The following is an 18,060-nucleotide window of genomic DNA, read 5'->3' on the forward strand; positions in this document are numbered from 1 at the left end:
CATTGACTACCATAGTAGGAAAAATACAATGGTGCCCCGGAACTGTTTGCTGTCAGATATTCTTCAAAATGTCTTCTTTTGTGTTCAACATTTTTTCCTACTATGGGAGTCAATGGGGCCAGATCTGTTAGGTTATAAGTATTCTACCAAATATCTTTCTCTGTGTCTCCTCAGAAAAAAATTAATTTATTCAGATTTTGAACAACTCGAAGGTGAGTAAATGGTGACAGAATTTTCATTTTGGGGTGTATTCCTTTAAATATCCATAAAGAGTCCGATTTTCGACACGCCACCCGTGCAAGAAAAACAGTAGGTGGCGACAATGCTTCCAAGGAGTAATTCTTCATAGAGGAAGAAGACGATAGAGCTGCATGCCTGTTATTACTTAACAGTTTTGTTTTACTTTTTTCTTTTGGCCTCTTGTGATATTCGGTGTGAATGAGTTAAAAGTCTGGTTGTGCTTTGCTTTAAGCGGGCGTCACGTGTTGCGCGCGTAAGTGTTGTCAGACATTACTTTTTAATATTAAGTGCTGTTAGAAATGGATTGTAGAGTTCTCTGCATTCAAAGTCATGTTGTTAGGGGATACGTTGGAAACAAATCGGCGTCGTTTCCACTGCAGGTAAGTACAGAGGCATTTGCATTATATTGAATGCGTGGAGTGTCATTTGTGCATGGAAAGCAGCTAACTTGTCATTTCTTTAATAGGTGCTCGGCTTTGAGATTGACTCTATAAACTCGGTTCAGTTCTCTAATCACACAGGTAACTAAGTATAAATAACATTTGGAGATGTTTTTAATGTAACCCTGTCTAAGCATAATATATTATTTAGTGGGAGAGAATGAAAATACAATCAATTTGACCTAAATAACTTTTTTCTCAGTATTGTTTAACCCTCTTGATGTGGAAATTTTAGTCACAGGTCAGGGTTCACATTTCATTGTGTTTAGCATGCACTCAAAGATTAGGCAAACTATGTTTTGGCTATGATTTCGTCTAGTACTGGATATTTTATTACAATGAAATGAAACCTTAAACAAACCTTTACAGTTCTCAGAGGTAGTGCCGATTTGCACTTTAATAATAAAATAATCCCATTCTTTAAGATGGGTTAATGAATGCGTCATTTGTTATTTTGATCTGAATAACCCGGTCTGCAACTCTGTGCAAATATTTTTTTATCATCTTCTTGACATTAATGTTGATTTTCAATTGATGGTTAAATGTTGCCAGTGATGCACTGTTCCTTTAAGAGTGAGTTTAAGCTGCGCTTCGTTGCTAAGGGCTTCAATAGGCTCATAGTTCACAGTGGGGAGTTATTTTTCTCTTCTCTGCTTGCCATGCCATCTTCATTTCACATTCTCTTTTATGTTGAAACAATTCTTCCTCCCGCTGCTCTGGGACATATGCCAAAGGACACGCAGTTCTTTTCCACAGTGCTGTTCTGGAAATCCCCTCTCCTAAATTCTCTCAAAAACATTTTATGTTACATAATCTCCTGCTGGACTAATGAAACCTTCTCCATCATGATGTCAACATCATGTATTTCATAGTGAAATATAGCTAGAATGCAACTGAGTTAGTGTTTGATTCTCAAAGTTCATGTTAAATGACTCTATATTATAAATGTTACTCTGTATGATTTATGGGATGTGAGAGAATGAGAAGCACAATTTCAAGACACACACACATTATGATTATGACGATTAGTTGTCTGTTTATGTGTGGACTATAAAATATTAACATCTATAATGGCTAGACGAATTCAAAATTACACAAAAAAGTTAATAAACCGAGATCAAACTGGATTTATACAAGGCCGTCAAGGATATAATAATGTCAGGAGGGCCTTAAACTCAATCAATAGTGACAAAAAATAAAAGAAATGTAGTGCTTCTCAGCCTTGATGCTGAGAAAGCATTCAATAGAGTTGATTGGACATTTTTGGAACAAACACTGATAGAACTGATAGATCAAAGGAGAAAGGAGGCCTAGGTTTACCGAGCTTAAAACATTACTATTGGGCTGCTCAGTTAACTGCAGTCGTGGTGGCATGGATTAGAAACGATAGTGAATCAGGTTGGGTTAAAATAGAACAAAGTGCAATCAAAGGGACAACTTTGTCCATTCTACCTTTTATAAATTTAAAACCGAGTTCTAAAATTAAAATTGATAATGAATGGATAAAACATACTTTAAAAATCTGGAAAAATATATATATGTTTGGAGGACCAAAATCTATTTCTAGGGCCATGCCCATAGTAGGTAATCCTGAGTTTCCTCCATGTATGTTGGACAGCGTTTTTAGAACCTGGGTCGACAAAGGTCTAAGAATAATAAATCAGTTATTTAATGGAAAATAATTAAAATCATTTTCACAGCTCCAAAAACAATTTAATATCCCCTCTAAAGATATGTTTAGGTATTTCCAGATAAGACACTATATTACAAGCCATAAAGAAAAAGATCAGGTCCAGAAAGAACCAAACAAAATGGAAGAATACTTTGTGAACATTATAGAAAAGAATTTCCCAACTAAAAAACATGTTTCACATTTATATAGAAGGTTGGTAACTAGTATTACACAAAACACAGAATATATATTAAAATAAAATGGGAATTTGAATTAAATACTATGATTGAAGAGGAAACATGGGAAGAACTATATGCGAGGGTTGTCATAAAGGAATAAATAGTCAATTATAGAGAGAATTTGAATGGAAAGTAAAAATGAGGTATTTCAATACACCTTATGTGATCTTTACTTGCTTGCAAATGAAGATGGATATTTTTTGCAAAGATGGAAAAACATCAAAATATACTTGGATACATAACTAAGAGAGGTTAGAGAGACTATGATAAACTAATGTAACATTAATCTATGTAACAGTTATTTGTCTTACAAATCTCTTCAGGGTTATTATCTATTGAATTAAGGTTTCCTCTGTTAGGAAAATATATTAATGACAGAGATATATATATTTTTTCTTTATGTGTTAAGGGTTTGAAAATGGAAATGTGAATGTTTGGCAAAAATCTAAATAAAAAGTTGAAAAAAATTGTCTGTTTTGGGGCTTTGACGATTATTTGTATGTTTTACGGCTTTGACATTTAATTCTCATACATTTTTTATTTGGCTTTGAAACGACCATATTGTTCTGAATATAAGACTGTTTTTTTTCTTGGAAATACATTGGAAAGAATGGGTTCATCATATATTTAAGGTGCAGGCTTTTACGTGTCAGTTATTCAACTGCCAAATAGGCTACTTGTAAATTGAGTCAATTGATCATTGAGGCCACCATTAAAAACTATCAGTCATAGAAAAGCTTCTAGTCAGTTTTTTTCTCACTTGCAAGATTACAATAATATTTTACTTCTATGTTAATGACATTTTGGTAGGCTGGTTTTCACACTGAGATTAGTTTAAATAATATTCAATTGTACTACAGGTTATTTTTATGGTATATGCTTTAAAGTTTTTCTCAAAAGTGAAGCTAGTGGTTAGAGAGTCAGACTCGTGACCATAAGGTCGCCGGTTCGATTCTCAGTGCCGGCGGGGAACGACTGCGGTGCCCTTGAGCAAAGCACCTTACCCCGCTTGTTCCCCAGCGCTGCAATGATAGCTGCCCACTTGTGTTCACGACTTGCAGTGTGTGTGTTCACTACTCACTGGATGGGTTAAATGCAGAGGGTACATTTCGGGTATGGGTCACCATATCTGACAAATAGGTCACTTTTGCTAAAACGGGTCAGCAAGTTATGCTTTTTCATAACATACAACACAAGCAAACCTACGTCAAGGCGGGTAAAATATATAGCACATTTTATTACTCTACAATTATACTAAACTTTTTAGCATATAATAAAATCCTAAAATGGCATGTCTTGAATTTTCTAAAACATTCGGGCAATATAATTTTTTTCTGAATGATAAAACTTCTGTCTCCAAGAAAATCTTGCTGTGTGTGAGCACAATACATTTCTATAATGAGGAATCAGGATTTTCCTGTGGTTGTTTAAACCAGCCACCGACTTCTCATTGCTTGTGTTTTGCTTACAGAAAATAATTCTTTGTTAACAGTCAGAAAATCTCACAAGATCACCAGGTTTGTGAGATGTTTACAGTCAAGCGGTTACAGCTACTTGAATTGCACCTCTTCCAGTCTCTGTTTGTATTGTTTAAGGTCAGTTACATGTTTGTCATGTGCAGGTGAAAGCCATGAGGTGTTGTGTAAGTGAGAGAAACACAATGAGTGTACTTAAAGACTATTTTAAAGTCAGACCGTAACTCTGAGCATTTGTGCCTTTCAATTTGTGTATCACACTGAATGTTTTTATTTTGTGATACCAACCAGCTGCATGCAAATAATCCCGTTTACACAGCTACCCAGGCACCGTGAACAGTTTAGAGCAGGGTCTGCAAGGCAGAATAAGGCAATTTTTTGTTGCATAAATTATTTTATTGCTGTTTTATGCATTGCCACAATGCATGCATTGTAGAGTAGATCATTTCTGAGAACACACAAAATAAATAAAGCTCTTTTATTCTTTTTGCTAGGATATGAACACTGGAAAGGTCAAGTGTTGACTGCAGAAGAATTGCAAGTGCTGTACGATGGACTCAGGCTCAACAATGTGAACCATTATGACTATGTGTTAACAGGTAGAGTCAATACCTCCTTGTAATTCATGTTGACTGTGTTTTTCTAGTGTTCAGGGCCCATATTCTTAAAGCTTCTAAGAATCCTCTAAGAAAGCTCTTAATTTATCTTAAAAACTTCTACGTAGGAGTCTTAGCTTAAAAACGATTCAGGACCAATCTGAGAGAAACTCTGAGCAAGGAATAGACAAAAACTTTTATTTTAGTGAGGAGGCGGGGCTGACCCCGTTGCTATGTATGACACAGTCTTTTAAAGACTGATTGGTTGGTTGACCAAGAAGGAAAAAAAGAGTGGTTTTAAGTAAAGGGTCATTAGTTTGAAATTGCACATGTCTTTTTTCCTGTTTTACTGTACTCATGCACACGTGCACACACACTATATATATATATATATATATTCTTTCTTTTTTTATTTACCATGCTGTTAATGTCAACATATTTGATAGAAAATGAACAGTGACACAATAAGTTTCTGTAAGTGCTGTAATTGTTTGTGATCTCTGGTTGTGACAGAACCAAATCATCTCTGCTGCATAGCTGCATTTATCCAGTTGCTAAATATGTTAATGTAGTGATTTCTTCTATTTCTGGCGCTATGACATTTCTGCTCTGTTTTGGAGATGTTAGCGTGTCTCTAATAGGATCGGTCACAAACATCTAATGTGTCGTGTCTTATTAACTCACTGTCATTCAATTAAATGTCATTTTATTTCATAGCGCTTTTACAATTTGCATTGCAGCTATAGAAGAAAACCAAAACCAAGATAATCAAAAGCTGAACACACACACACACACACACAAAATCTGATAAACCTTAAAAGTAATATGGAAGTTGTCATGCATTGCAACACATTTCTTCTCACTTTTCGTGTTTCGTCCATTTTCTCTGCTGCTAAAGAAACTCTTAAGTCTCTTAAAAGTCCTCCTCGCTACTCCTAAAATTTTGGACCGTAAGAGCTCTTTAAAGGGTTAATATGCTTTATGAATTACTTTCTTCTTTACTAGGATCTTTTCTGTAATTCTAAGGGGAAACGCCCACATTTCTAAGAATTTTCTTAGAATTTTGTCACTATAGGAACAACTCTGCGCAAAGATTTTTCATGAATACGGGCCCAGGATAACACAGGAACAATAACACAGGAACAACTATTAAGTCTTTGATAGTAAAGTCACTTTTTATAATGTCTATGCAATGCTTGTACATGAAACATTTGTGTACACTGTAAAAATGATTCTGTGTCGTAGTAGATTTCATGAAATTAATTGAGTAAACTTACTTAATACAATTGTGTTCTTGTTTTTCAAATTATTGAGTGAATTCAACTTAATTTTATCATGTTCAACCCACTTAAACTTGAATGAAGGATCTTTACTTAATTATTTTGTTATTTTGTGGTGGGACTGCATGAATTCTTTTAGTTAATTTCACTAACTGAGCAGTGAATTTAGAGTTCCCAGCATGCTTTGCATGCGACTGCATTAGTAGAGTCATTTTTGTGAAAAAGTGCTATTTCATGTGCTTTACAATAAAATGAAAGACTTGATGGTGTTTATTGTTCCGTTGTCTTTAAGATTTAGAAGAGATTCTGTTTGTATTTTTGAGTTTCGTGGTTACCATCGTTCAGAAGAGCGGTGCTTGTGCTTAGGTCATGGGAGAGCTCATGATGTGTGTTTCTTCACTCAGTGAACAGTAATGGTGCTAATGCCAGTACTGAGGCAACTCTCAGCTTATTTGTGCAACATACATACAACAATAATAAATGTTAAACTTAAGTTAAAAAAGATCAAGAAGTTAACTCCAATGCTCAAATTAGTATTTTTAAAATTGATTTTTTTTAAGTTTATCATGTGACGTGTGCTTAAATAATTTAAGTAATTTGATTTGATTTATTCATGGAATATTGCATTAAAAATATAATTTAAAGTACTTAAAAATATTTTGTGTAATATTGTTACCATAATTTCTAAAGTAAATATCTGTCATTTTTTACAGTGTATGTGTATTAAATGTACAAATGTAATTACATGTTATCATTTCAATTATACAAATGAATATGTTAAATGTTTTCTAACCTCTGTTGTCAGGGTACACTAGAGATGATTCCTTTCTGCATATGGTGGTGGACATTGTACAGGAGCTGAAAGAGGCAAATCCCAGTCTAGTGTATGGTGTGTAAATGAAACCGTAACTTGTCACACTGGTCTTATGTAGCTTGATCTGTAAGAATTATTGGAACGTACGCTATTTTAAACATTTGATAGTGATTTGTTAGTGTTGGAATGTGTAATGCAGCTGTCTTGGATTATTTTAGTCTTGGGTGGATCTCTGCACATGTATTCACTTACATTGCATTTTATACTGCATCCACGCTGACTTGTTTATGTGTGTTACCTGTGATTCAAACCATTTTATGTAGCCAATAAGGCGACAGACCTTCATGAAATAATTTGGTTAACTTTTTTTTGTTTGTTGCATTTTTAGTGTGTGATCCAGTATTGGGAGATAATGGGGCTATGGTGAGCATATCTTTGCAATATTGGCATTTTAGTCCTAGTGGTTCTCAAAAAATGAACTCTTTATTCATCAGAACCTGTCTATGAATAGCTTTAGGTGTGGTGTAAAAGTTTGTGTTTAATGAGGCTTAAAGATAATCACTTTGCCATGGTCTGGTTTATTTGTAGTATGTTCCTGAGAACTTGCTGCCAATCTACAGGGATAAAGTGGTGCCAGCTGCTGACATAATTACACCCAATCAGTTTGAAGCAGAGTAAGTCTATATATATTATGAAACAAATCTGAACCCAAATGTAATTAAAACTGTGGTTGGATTTACAGAAACCTCGCCACTTTTAAGTATGTTGCCAAGCCCATCTTAAAGACATCTGTCTGGGTGTGTCAGTAATCTCAATACACAGTGTGCAAATTTTTCTGTATATTTGTTTCTCTCATAGGCTACTTACTGGCAGAACCATCAGTACAGAAAAAGATGCGGTTGAAGTAAGTTTGCATCAGCTGTTCTTGTGAGTCATTGTCTGTTTCTCAATATGTGTTCTTCAGTGGTCTTGTGTTCTCGCTCTATGTCATCAATAACCATCAAAGTCCGGTTCCGATACTCAAGAACACAAGAACAGAGAGCGCATGGAAGCCCAAATGTGTTCTTAATATCAAGGGTGCATTGAATGCAACCTTGCGCGTACTGAACCCGCTTGAAGTCCCATAAGTCATTGCGGCACATCTGTCCGAGTTCGTTCTTCCGAGGCTGCCTCTGTTCCTTGTCTGTTCTTTGTGTTCTTGGAATTGAGCCATCCTTTGTTAAGTGAAGTGAAGTGAAGTGACCTATTTGTCAGATATGGTGACCCATACCCGAAATGTGACCTCTGCATTTAACCCATCCAGAGAGTAGTGAACACACGCACAGCAAGTGGTGAACACACGTACACCCGGAGCAGTGGGCAGCTATCACTGCAGCGCCCGGGGAGCAAGTAGGGGTTGTGCCTTGCTCAAGGGCACCTCAGTCGTTACCCGCCGGCCCTGGGAATCGAACCGGCAACCTTCTGGTCACGAGTCCGACTCTCTAACCATTAGGCCACGACTGCCTCAGTATCTGAGGTCACTTCGGTGGACAGCTATTCAAAAATTAATTTCTTGTTTATGTGAAGTAACAGTTCTCAGTTCACAATAAAATGTATATATAGACTTGTTTTGAAATATATCAATTCTGTAACTGCTTTAATAATCAGTTCTTATTTCCTAAGACTAGCTGTTCCTTCTATTTACCTTTAACTGCTGATCTAATCAGAGTAAAAACTTAACTGTTGTATTTCAGGTCATGAACTTGCTGCATTCAAAGGGTCCACATACAGTGGTCATCACTAGCTCTGACCTGCCCTCTCCTCTGGGTGATCAGTACTTGGTTGCCATGGGGAGTCAGATAACAGGTAGATAATTTAAATGAATACAACTTGAATGTGAAGGTAGCGCACAAGGTGTGCTGCTATTATGCCAAAAAGAGGATCCTGTTTTAACTGTAAGTTTTAGCCTGTTTTTAACTATATATATATATAGTATAATAGTATAATTCAGTAGGGGTTATAGCTGTCAAGAGATATATTGGGTTTTAAGCTGAAGAAGTCATTGTTTTGAAACACTTGGTTATGCAGGGTTAGGGTCCAGGTGAAGCATTGCCTTATAATTATGTTGGCTTGACAGAGCCAACATACTGATCTTGTATCTAAGCTTATTATTATTCTTCTACTGTTCCCCCAAATTTCTGACTGCTACTCCTCCTAGAGCTTTCAAACTACATCCACCAAACTTTCCACAAACCTTCAAACTGGTCTGACTTGAGTTGCTATATCTTTTTGAAGGCTCATAACTCAAAGTGAGGATGTCGTAGAAACTTGCGGTTACCACGTTTGAAGAAGCTGGCAGGCTCTGTAAGAACTTACCTCACAGTGGGGTGTAAGTTGCACCCCTGGGGCGTAAGAGCCCCCCAAAATTCTCCATTGACTTATAATGGGACAGGAAACATGCCCATATAAGGCGTCATAACGGTCCCATGTTGAATAACTTCGCAGTACAACCACTTTGAGACAAGGGGGTGGGCTCATTTTACTCAGGCAACCAATCAGTATCCCAGGAACTTCCTTAAGCTACGAAGCCACGCCCATAGCAACCATTTACAGCAAACTAGCAATCGCTCCCATAGACTCCCATTATAAAAAGTCCATATGGATATCTTTGCAACACAGTGTCGTAGAGACAAGGGGATGGGCTCATTTGACTCAGGAAGCTACGAAGCCACGCCCATAGCAACCATTTACAGCAAACTAGCAATCGCTCCCATAGAGACTCCCATTATAAAAGTCCAGATGGATATCTTTGCAACACAGTGTCGTAGACACTTCGAGACAAGGGGGTGGGCTCATTTTACTCAGGCAACCAATCAGTATCCCAGGAACTTCCTTAAGCTACGAAGCCACGCCCATAGCAACCATTTACAGCAACCTAGCAACCGCTTCCCATAGACTCCCATTATAAAAAGTCCAGATGGATATCTTTGCAACTCAGTGTCGTAAAGACAAGGGGGTGGGCTCACTTGACTCAGGCAACCAATCAGTATCCCGGAAACTTCATTAAGCTACGAAGCCACGCCCATAGCAACAAAACATGTTAACTTAGCAACCATTTAACAAGACCTATAACTCTGCATCAGAACATCGTAGAGACATGGGGTTGGTTTGTTTCACTTGGTACTTGAAGCAGCATCAATTGGCTTCTGCTAAGCCACGCCCATAGCAACCAAACAGGTTAGCCTAGCAACCGTTTAGCAATACCTATATCTCTGCATCAGAACATCGTAGAGACATGGGGGTTGGTTTGTTTCACTTGGGACTTGAAGCATCATCAATTGGCTTCTGCTAAGCCACGCCCATAGCAACCAAAAACATGACCTTAGCAACCGTTTAGCAGTACCAATATCTCTGCTTTAGAACATTGTAGAGATATGGGGTTGGGCTCACTTGACTTATGGCTTGGAGTATTATCAGTTGCCAGCTGCAAAGCCACGCCCATAGCAACCAAACCCATGACCTTAGCAACCATTTAGCCAGACCTACAGTATATCTCTGTATCAGAACAATGAGAACAAAGTTTAATGATAAGTTTAATCGATTTTGAAATAGTTTAACGAAACTATTTCAAACTCTTCAGGACAGGCTTTGTCAAGCCAACATAAAGTTTGTACTCGAACTTTACTTTCTAGTTATCTTTGACGTGGATGTGGGTCTGGCAGCTTATAAAACAGCTCTGTTTATAAAACAGGTTCTGAATCAAAATTCTGATTGGATGAGCAGCATTTACAGTAAAGCCTTTGTAAAAGGTAGATGTGTGTAAAAGCACACACATGTAACCATCATGCCACATTTGCCATCTGCTGCGTTGCTGGGTGACTATAACCGGAGCCTCTCATGTTAGTTAGATAACAAAAGATTTATAGATAACAAAAATAGATTTAATTAGGAGTCATTATAATAGTTATTATTTGTTAAACAACATAAAGGTACTGTATGTCTCTGGATTACACTGGAGAAATTTACATTTACTGTATATATGTATGCTTAAGCTTTAAGGCTGGGTTCTTCCCAATGTTTGTTCCTCTTCTGTCAACACTCTTAGTAAATATTTCGTTTGACCGTTGTTTCCTTTGGCAAAATTATACTTATGGTTTCAGTCTTCAGTGGGTTTGACCCAATTTTGAATCTAACTATATATTAATACTGTGTCTCAGTAAGACCAGACGGCACCAGGGCGACTCTGCAAATTCGTATGGACATACCTAAGGTAGATGCTGTGTTTGTGGGAACAGGTGACCTGTTTGCTGCAATGCTCCTGGCATGGACTCACCACCACCCAAATGATCTAAAGGTACGCAAAATGATAACAGACAACAGTATCTACTTCTCATGTACAAGAATCAACAGTTTGTTTTTGCCTTAAGGCAGTATACAGTTGCCTAAAAATGTATTCGGATACTTAAGCCACAGAATAGGCCTCAATCCATTTTAGAAACAGGTCCGAGGACAAAAATTATCTTATGACAGGGTGTGATTATTTGGAATTGATTTAACATTGAAAGGCCAGCAATTTCCCCTAGAATTTACCACATAGAAAAATGTATCCTGGCCAAGATGAACTCCATGGAGAATGAAACTTTGATCACATGCAAACAAACCATCTTGTGTTATTTTTCAGCCTGAAAAGTGGAATAAGAGTTAGTCAGAAAAATGTGAGATCACTGATTGATCTTACAGCAAAAACACCGGATAACCTCGTATTTGAAAATATTTCTTTTTTTAACGCTTTAATTAAATGAAAATTTTACCTAATTTTTCAAACATTGAAAAATTAAACATGGGAATATGCTTTATTTATGCCATACTTTTTAAATTTGGAATAAATATTGTTTACAGAATGAAACAAAAATGATAAATTTACCTAAATATATACTGTACCTATAAATAAATAGTACATTCAGAAAAACTGAAAATGGGCTTTGAAGTGGTCTCTTTTTCATCAGCTATATTTATAGCTTATTATACATACATTTGTAAGGGTGGCTTAGTAGTTAAGCAGGTTTTGTTGAACTGTAATGCACAACCCTCTGTATTTTGACAGATGGCATGTGAAAAGACCGTTTCAGTCATGCAGCATGTCATTAAGAGGACTATTACTTATGCTAAAGGTAAGGTCAGATGTTGACATGTCTTTATATTCCTTGTCTGTGTCATGTATGTGCACTATTCAAAAGTTAAACTGGGAATGCATGTTAAATTGCAGTTCAGTTTCTACATTTGAATTTAAATTAGAATTTAAGACGGTACAATTAAAATTAGGTGATTTTTTATTATATAACAATCAATATTGCATTCAAACCTCTCACCACACTCTCCCAGCTGCTTAGGTGCAAAGACTTATATCTCAGTAATCCAAAAAATGCAAAAAGGTCTGCACTCTAAAAATGTTCATTAAAGTGTTTAAAGTGATAATTAAGCCCAAAAACAAAATTCTGTCATTTACTCACACTCTTGTCATTTCAAACCTGTATGACTTTATTTCTTCCGCAGAACACAAAAGATAATATTTTGAAAAATGTTGTTAACTGGACTCCATTCACTTGCGTTAGTTTTTTGTCTATACAATACAATAGAAATAGGTTTGAAAAGACAAAAGGGGTGAGTAAATGATGACAGAATAAAAAATTTTGGTTGAACTATCTTTCAAAATCCTTTAACGTGGAGGCGAAGAACCACCCGACGCAAAGCGGAAAATCCTTAAATGCATGGCTAGCCATGGATTATCCTGATTATACCATGGTCATTTGCCAAGTTTAAAACAAGTTAAAGCTGTTATTGATGTTTACAGTAAAATTTTGGGTCAGACGGGTGAAAATGTTATTTTCATGTGTAATAGGATTACATTATATGCAGCACATTCATTTCGAATTGTGATCAATCGGACTGGAACTACCTGTGCATTAAACGGTAGGTTTAAATGCACACCTTCCAGCCAATCAGAATCGAGTATTCAGACAGACCATGGTATAACGGGATGAAAAATATCAAGTTTCACCCTAACCCTTTCACACACACATTCACTACAGCAACAGTATCTCTTCAAACAAAAGCAAAACACATACTATCCACTCAACCATAAAAAGTCTTGTTTCACATTACTTATGAGGAAAAAAAGAGTCTAACATGATAATTCTGTCATAACTTCCCTACCCTAATGTTGTTTCAAACCTGTGTGACTTGAATTTTTCGTGGAGTGTTTTCAGAATTTAGTGGAGTGTTCATGAACTTTCTTTTTCTCTCAGAGGTGGCATGTCCAAATCAAAAGCCCAGCCCTGCTCAGCTTGAGTTGCGGATGGTACAGAGTAAAGCAGACATTGAAGATCCTGCCATAATTGTGAAAGCTATTGTATTGTAGTGCTCTGAACTGTACTAGACAAAATGAATGTCATAGATTAACATTGATGACTCAGTGGTAACAATCGCACTGTAGATGCTGAATGGTACCACTTTAATTGTATAGTGCACTAAAACAACAATGATGTGCTATGAAAAGAAACCGTGAATAATATAGTATTCTGGTAATCAGTGCAGGTGTAGTATCAAAACTAACATTATTCACTTTCCAGTTATACTGTAGTTGACTGTTTGCATTTTTCTTATGTTACTATGATTTGATGATGCATGCATTCATAATCAAGTATTTTTTTAAAACAAACATTAATTCTATGCATTGTAACATATTAGTATTACATTTTATTTTGATCAATGTATAGCCCTATTATTACAGGGTTAGTTTTGTATCCAACACTAAAGCTTTACTGTAACTGTAATCCTCCTTTATTTGACCATCGCAGTCATTTTTTGCACTTTTTTGATGTGGGATCGAAATCTCACTCCCTTGTCTTGTGGCTAGGATTAGGTGTAGGGTGGTTTACAGATATATAGGGACCAATTAGGTTGCAACGTCCTCAGTGTATAAACCAATCAGAAGCAATATAGTCAAAATCTCCTAAACCAGTAAATACAAACCTTTGTCATAGTAGCCTGTGAATGAACATGTAAGAATTTTATCTGTCAATTGCCCTGTTTCACAGACAAGTCTTAAAACTAGTCCCAGACCAAAATTAATTTTTGAGCTGTCTTAACTGAAAATAAATTGCCCTGTCATATCTTTAAATATGTCAATGCCATTGTTTTGTCTCAAGATGCACACCAGTAATGTTTTTATCTAAGGCATTTTATTAAAAGCCATTTAAATATCCTAATTTAACTAAGGTATAGTCCTGGCTTAAGCTAAACCTTGTCTGTGAAACCGGGCCATAGTTTCTTAAGTGCCTGAAGCAGATGTATGTTGATAAGACCATAGATGTACTGATTTTTTTTTTTTTAAGATGCCACTAACTCTTAAAATTGTAAAGTGGTGTTCTGCAGTAACAATTCCATATGTTTGTTGTTGTTGATAACTAATCCATCCATATAAGGTTTATGTCTGAAGCAACTATCCATTGCTTAATGCATTTTAGTCCTATGATTTCACAAGAAAGGTGTTGCTCAGTCAGGCCAAGTGTGAGAAAGTCTATGAAACAAAACAAATGTCTCACTAGGAAAAGGCCAACGTTGAACAGCTGCTTTAATGTGACAAACATTTGTAATGATTGGCAATCATTTTCATAACATATTTTAATAGGATTAATGATAATAAACTTATCCTTTTCATTTTGATGTATCTTTGATATTAATTTCACACATTGAAAAAAATGTTTTGCTGTTTTTTTAAAGAATGTGGGGCTAAAAAGAAATTTTACTTTTAAGTGTATTAGATCGTTTAGAATGTAATATGCTCTCCTACTTGAAAGTCGCTACGGATAAAAGCGTCTGCCAAATGAATACATGTAATGTAAATGTTTTAAATGATCACTTGAATTTAAACTTTGAATGCAGTGCCAAGTGTATACCAATTATGTTTATGTAACCCTGGGGTACAATGTTTGTTGACAGTGCGAAATGACAGTTACATAGAGTTTACTGACAACACAGTTTTATTGTTTTCAAACAGAATAAGAGCATTAACATGCTGGACAGTCACACACAGCATGGAGCCATACACTCAAAAAAATGAAACCTTGACTTTAATTAAAAAAAAATTGTCAACAGGTTCCACAAAATATAATTATGAAAGTTGAAAACAAATATTTCAAGGTTATCTAACTTAATGGGGTTGTTTTAGGAAGAAATAATATTTTTGACTCAAGCCAACTATTATCACTAATTTTTACTCAACAAGAGACGTTTGAGTTTAACTTACTAAAGTCAGTTATGTTATATGGACTAACAAAATTTACTTAGAAGCTGCATATTACATATTTGTCTATTCAATATAAACTAATGATTTTACAACAAAACATTCAATTCAAGCTTAATTAATCAAAATAAAATGCCTTCACTTACTTTAATTTTTACTAGTTAGGTTAAATTAAATCTAGTTTGTCAACAGGTTCCACACAAATTACTTCATTAAACTCAACTCAACATTTGTTAGTTCCTTTATTCACCAACACAAGAAAACAAATTCTGTTTTACAAAACAGAAAAACACACATTTAAACATACCAATGAGTGACAGCATTTAAAGAGGGTTATCTTAACCTTAAAATAAAAACTCTGGACACGCTTTACATGCATGTCACACAGAACACTGGTGCAAAAAAAGGTATAATATTTCATATTATATTTCAAATTTTCAAATGTTTTCAAGTGCAAAGCAGGCCTTTATGTTAAACGCCACAAACTTTTAAGTGCTCAATGTTGGTTCACTCATACGGTTTGTTTTTAAGCATCTGTACACGCTTTACATGACAAAGAAACATGTCACCAGAACAGTGGTGCGTATTACACAAAAAAACACTATTCCAACATCAACTGGATTGGTGGTGGCATCTCCTCCCTCAGCATTAATGCTGTAGAAAAAAGAAAAAAAAACTCTGGACACACTTTACAAAGAAACATGTCACCCAGAACAGTGGTGCGTCACACAAAAAAAAGAAAAGAAAAAAGGTATATAAACTTTAAAGTGTTTTTCAATTTAATGGTTTCAAGTGCAAAGGCCTTCATGTTAAACGCCACACGCTCAATGTTGGTTCACTCATACAGTTTGTTTTTAAGCATCTGTACCTTGGTTGAGAGTCTCGTAGCATCCAGCTGGAGGAAGATTTTCTGAAGCACCTCAAAGAATATTTTCAGTTCTTGAGGATAACTGAGGTTCATTGCATATATGACACCCATTAAGAGTGCACATGCAGAAGCGATGTCTCCCAAGTCGTGAAGCACTTCAACACCCTCAACCACTATTCCAACATCAACTGGAATGGTGGTGGCATCACCTTCCTCAGCATTAATGCTGTAGATGCCAAAGACAACTTGTTCAAGGTCCCTATGGGCAGCACAGCCATCTGAATCCTTTCCACACACAAAAAAGGACAACAATGAAATCACCAGCCAATTACATAATTCCAAAGAGCTCATTTGCATTGCAGTTTTCTCCGTAAATTATTTAAAATAGTGCTTCATTACTAACTTTAGGTACAAACTGATTCCTCACAATTTGTACAATCACTGGCCACTTTATTAGTACACCTGTATGATCTGATGCCATAAATTCGACTTTTATAAGTTTATAATTTTCAATTTTTAAGATTAAATGATCAGAAATGTGATTTTGGTCGAGACCAAAATTGCCATTCCTAAAAGCCCTAGGATACCATTATTGCTGCAGTGATTGTTATTAAAACCTACCAGATAGTCTTTGAAGAGACTGCTCGGATCTTCATTTAGATGGATACAAAGTGCCATGAGGAGGAACTCCCTCTTCTTTTCAACAGTTTCATTCTAAATAGAAAAAAGCAGCATCAACATATATACTACAAACCTATTACACTTCTATAATTATGTGAAATGGAAATTATGGACTCTAAAGAGGTGTGATGTAAGTGCATTCCATGACTTGAATGTACATGGACAACTAGTATATGTGCAAGGATATGGGTGCCTACGCCCATATTGAGGATGTTTTAACCTATGTTTTAGTAACTGACATCTAGTAGAGGTCTTTGAACCTCAACCTTTACACTGCCACATTCAATATCTGTAAAAAGCACACACATCACCAACCCCCCCCCAAACAGTGATTTCAGTTAAAAGAAACTTGACTTGCAAAAAAAATATTTATATAATTTTTAGAAGAGTTTTACAAAAAGCATATCATATGACTTTAAATATTTTAAAATACTAATAATTTTTAAAACATTTATATAATCTGTTAAAAACTGATGAACTGAAATCAATTGCTACTGATAAATAAAAGTAAACGGGATTAGGGCTGTGCAAAAATATCGATACATGTAACTATCGCAATATTTGTTTTTTTGATAGTGTATCGATAGCGATACCTCTACTATCGATATATATTTTTAAATCATGTCATATACATACGGCCAAAAGTAAGTGGAAGTGAGCATGGCGAAAAATATAAGGCGGCTTGGAGCTCTCAGAGCTGATGTGTGGGTGTGCTTTGGTTTTCAAAATAAGTCATGGAGTAATGAGTTCTATAAAATAATGATGTTTGTAGGCTTCGCAAGTCAGGACACAAGTCACTTGGCAAAAAGTTTATTAAGAAAAGTAACAATGACATTTATTGTGCTTTCACGGATGTGACACCAGCACATTTACAGCACTGATGAACCAGAGGTTTTATATTGCCCATATTCAGTATTTTAACTGTAATGCACCACAACAGCCAAGTGACTTGAGTGAGCCACTTTATTCCCCTGTGCTACCCACTTGAGGGGCGCAATCCACAGTTTGAGAACCCAAACCTCTGATCTAAAGGTCCATGCATCGCACATCATGGCCACTCTGCAGAGGTAAGGGATGTTTTTACACTTATCCTTACAGAAAACCCCCGCTGGTGCACAGCATGTTGTATTTCTAGCTCTACTTTTTACATTTTCTATTTAAAGTATTGCAATATATCGCAAATGTGTATCGTATCGAAATACATATCATATCATATCAATACAATACTATCGTGATATGTATCGTATCGGGAGGCACTTGCCAATACACAGCCCTAAACGGGATACAAACAGAAACACTCGGAACAAAAAATAAATGAAATGGTCACGCAAGAAACAGTATTTACATTTGTAGATGTTGCAGATCTTACCTATTGTGAGTAAAGCACCTTGGCAGGAACACAAAACACACCTTTCATTAAGGACCTGAAAAATTGCAAAGGACAAAAACAAATAAAACAATTTGATAAAGA

The 18,060-nt window shown here is 35.9% G+C and overlaps 1 protein-coding gene across 2 annotated transcripts; it reads left to right on the forward strand.

Moving 5' to 3' along the window:
- Positions 1-330: 330 nt before the first annotated feature.
- Positions 331-14,462, forward strand: pdxka (pyridoxal (pyridoxine, vitamin B6) kinase a). 2 transcript variants are annotated; one of them, XM_057326728.1, is made up of 11 exons: positions 331-620; positions 707-761; positions 4,561-4,665; positions 6,748-6,831; positions 7,145-7,179; positions 7,345-7,430; positions 7,615-7,660; positions 8,490-8,601; positions 10,953-11,089; positions 11,840-11,906; positions 12,635-12,975. In XM_057326728.1, the coding sequence occupies exons 1-11, from the start codon at positions 540-542 to the stop codon at positions 12,670-12,672; spliced, it is 846 nt and encodes a 281-aa protein (XP_057182711.1). In that variant the 5' UTR covers positions 331-539; the 3' UTR covers positions 12,673-12,975. The 2 variants fall into 2 exon arrangements, with proteins under 2 accessions (XP_057182711.1, XP_057182710.1); XM_057326727.1 differs by lacking the exon at positions 12,635-12,975 and adding an exon at positions 13,041-14,462 and having other exon boundaries at positions 332-620.
- The last annotated feature ends 3,598 nt before the right edge of the window (positions 14,463-18,060 follow it).

The sequence above is a fragment of the Triplophysa rosa genome, unplaced genomic scaffold (genome assembly GCF_024868665.1).
Source record: "Triplophysa rosa unplaced genomic scaffold, Trosa_1v2 scaffold124_ERROPOS303670, whole genome shotgun sequence".
NCBI classification, from domain to species: Eukaryota; Metazoa; Chordata; class Actinopteri; order Cypriniformes; family Nemacheilidae; genus Triplophysa; species Triplophysa rosa.

Bases quoted from the DNA above. Each gene is read 5' to 3' on its own strand.
- pdxka (XM_057326727.1), top strand. From the start codon at position 540: ATGGATTGTAGAGTTCTCTGCATTCAAAGTCATGTTGTTAGGGGATAC. The intron at 7,180-7,344 runs GTGAGCATATCT...GTTTATTTGTAG, and splicing joins TGGGAGATAATGGGGCTATG to TATGTTCCTGAGAACTTGCT. The intron at 7,661-8,489 runs GTAAGTTTGCAT...GTTGTATTTCAG, and splicing joins CAGAAAAAGATGCGGTTGAA to GTCATGAACTTGCTGCATTC.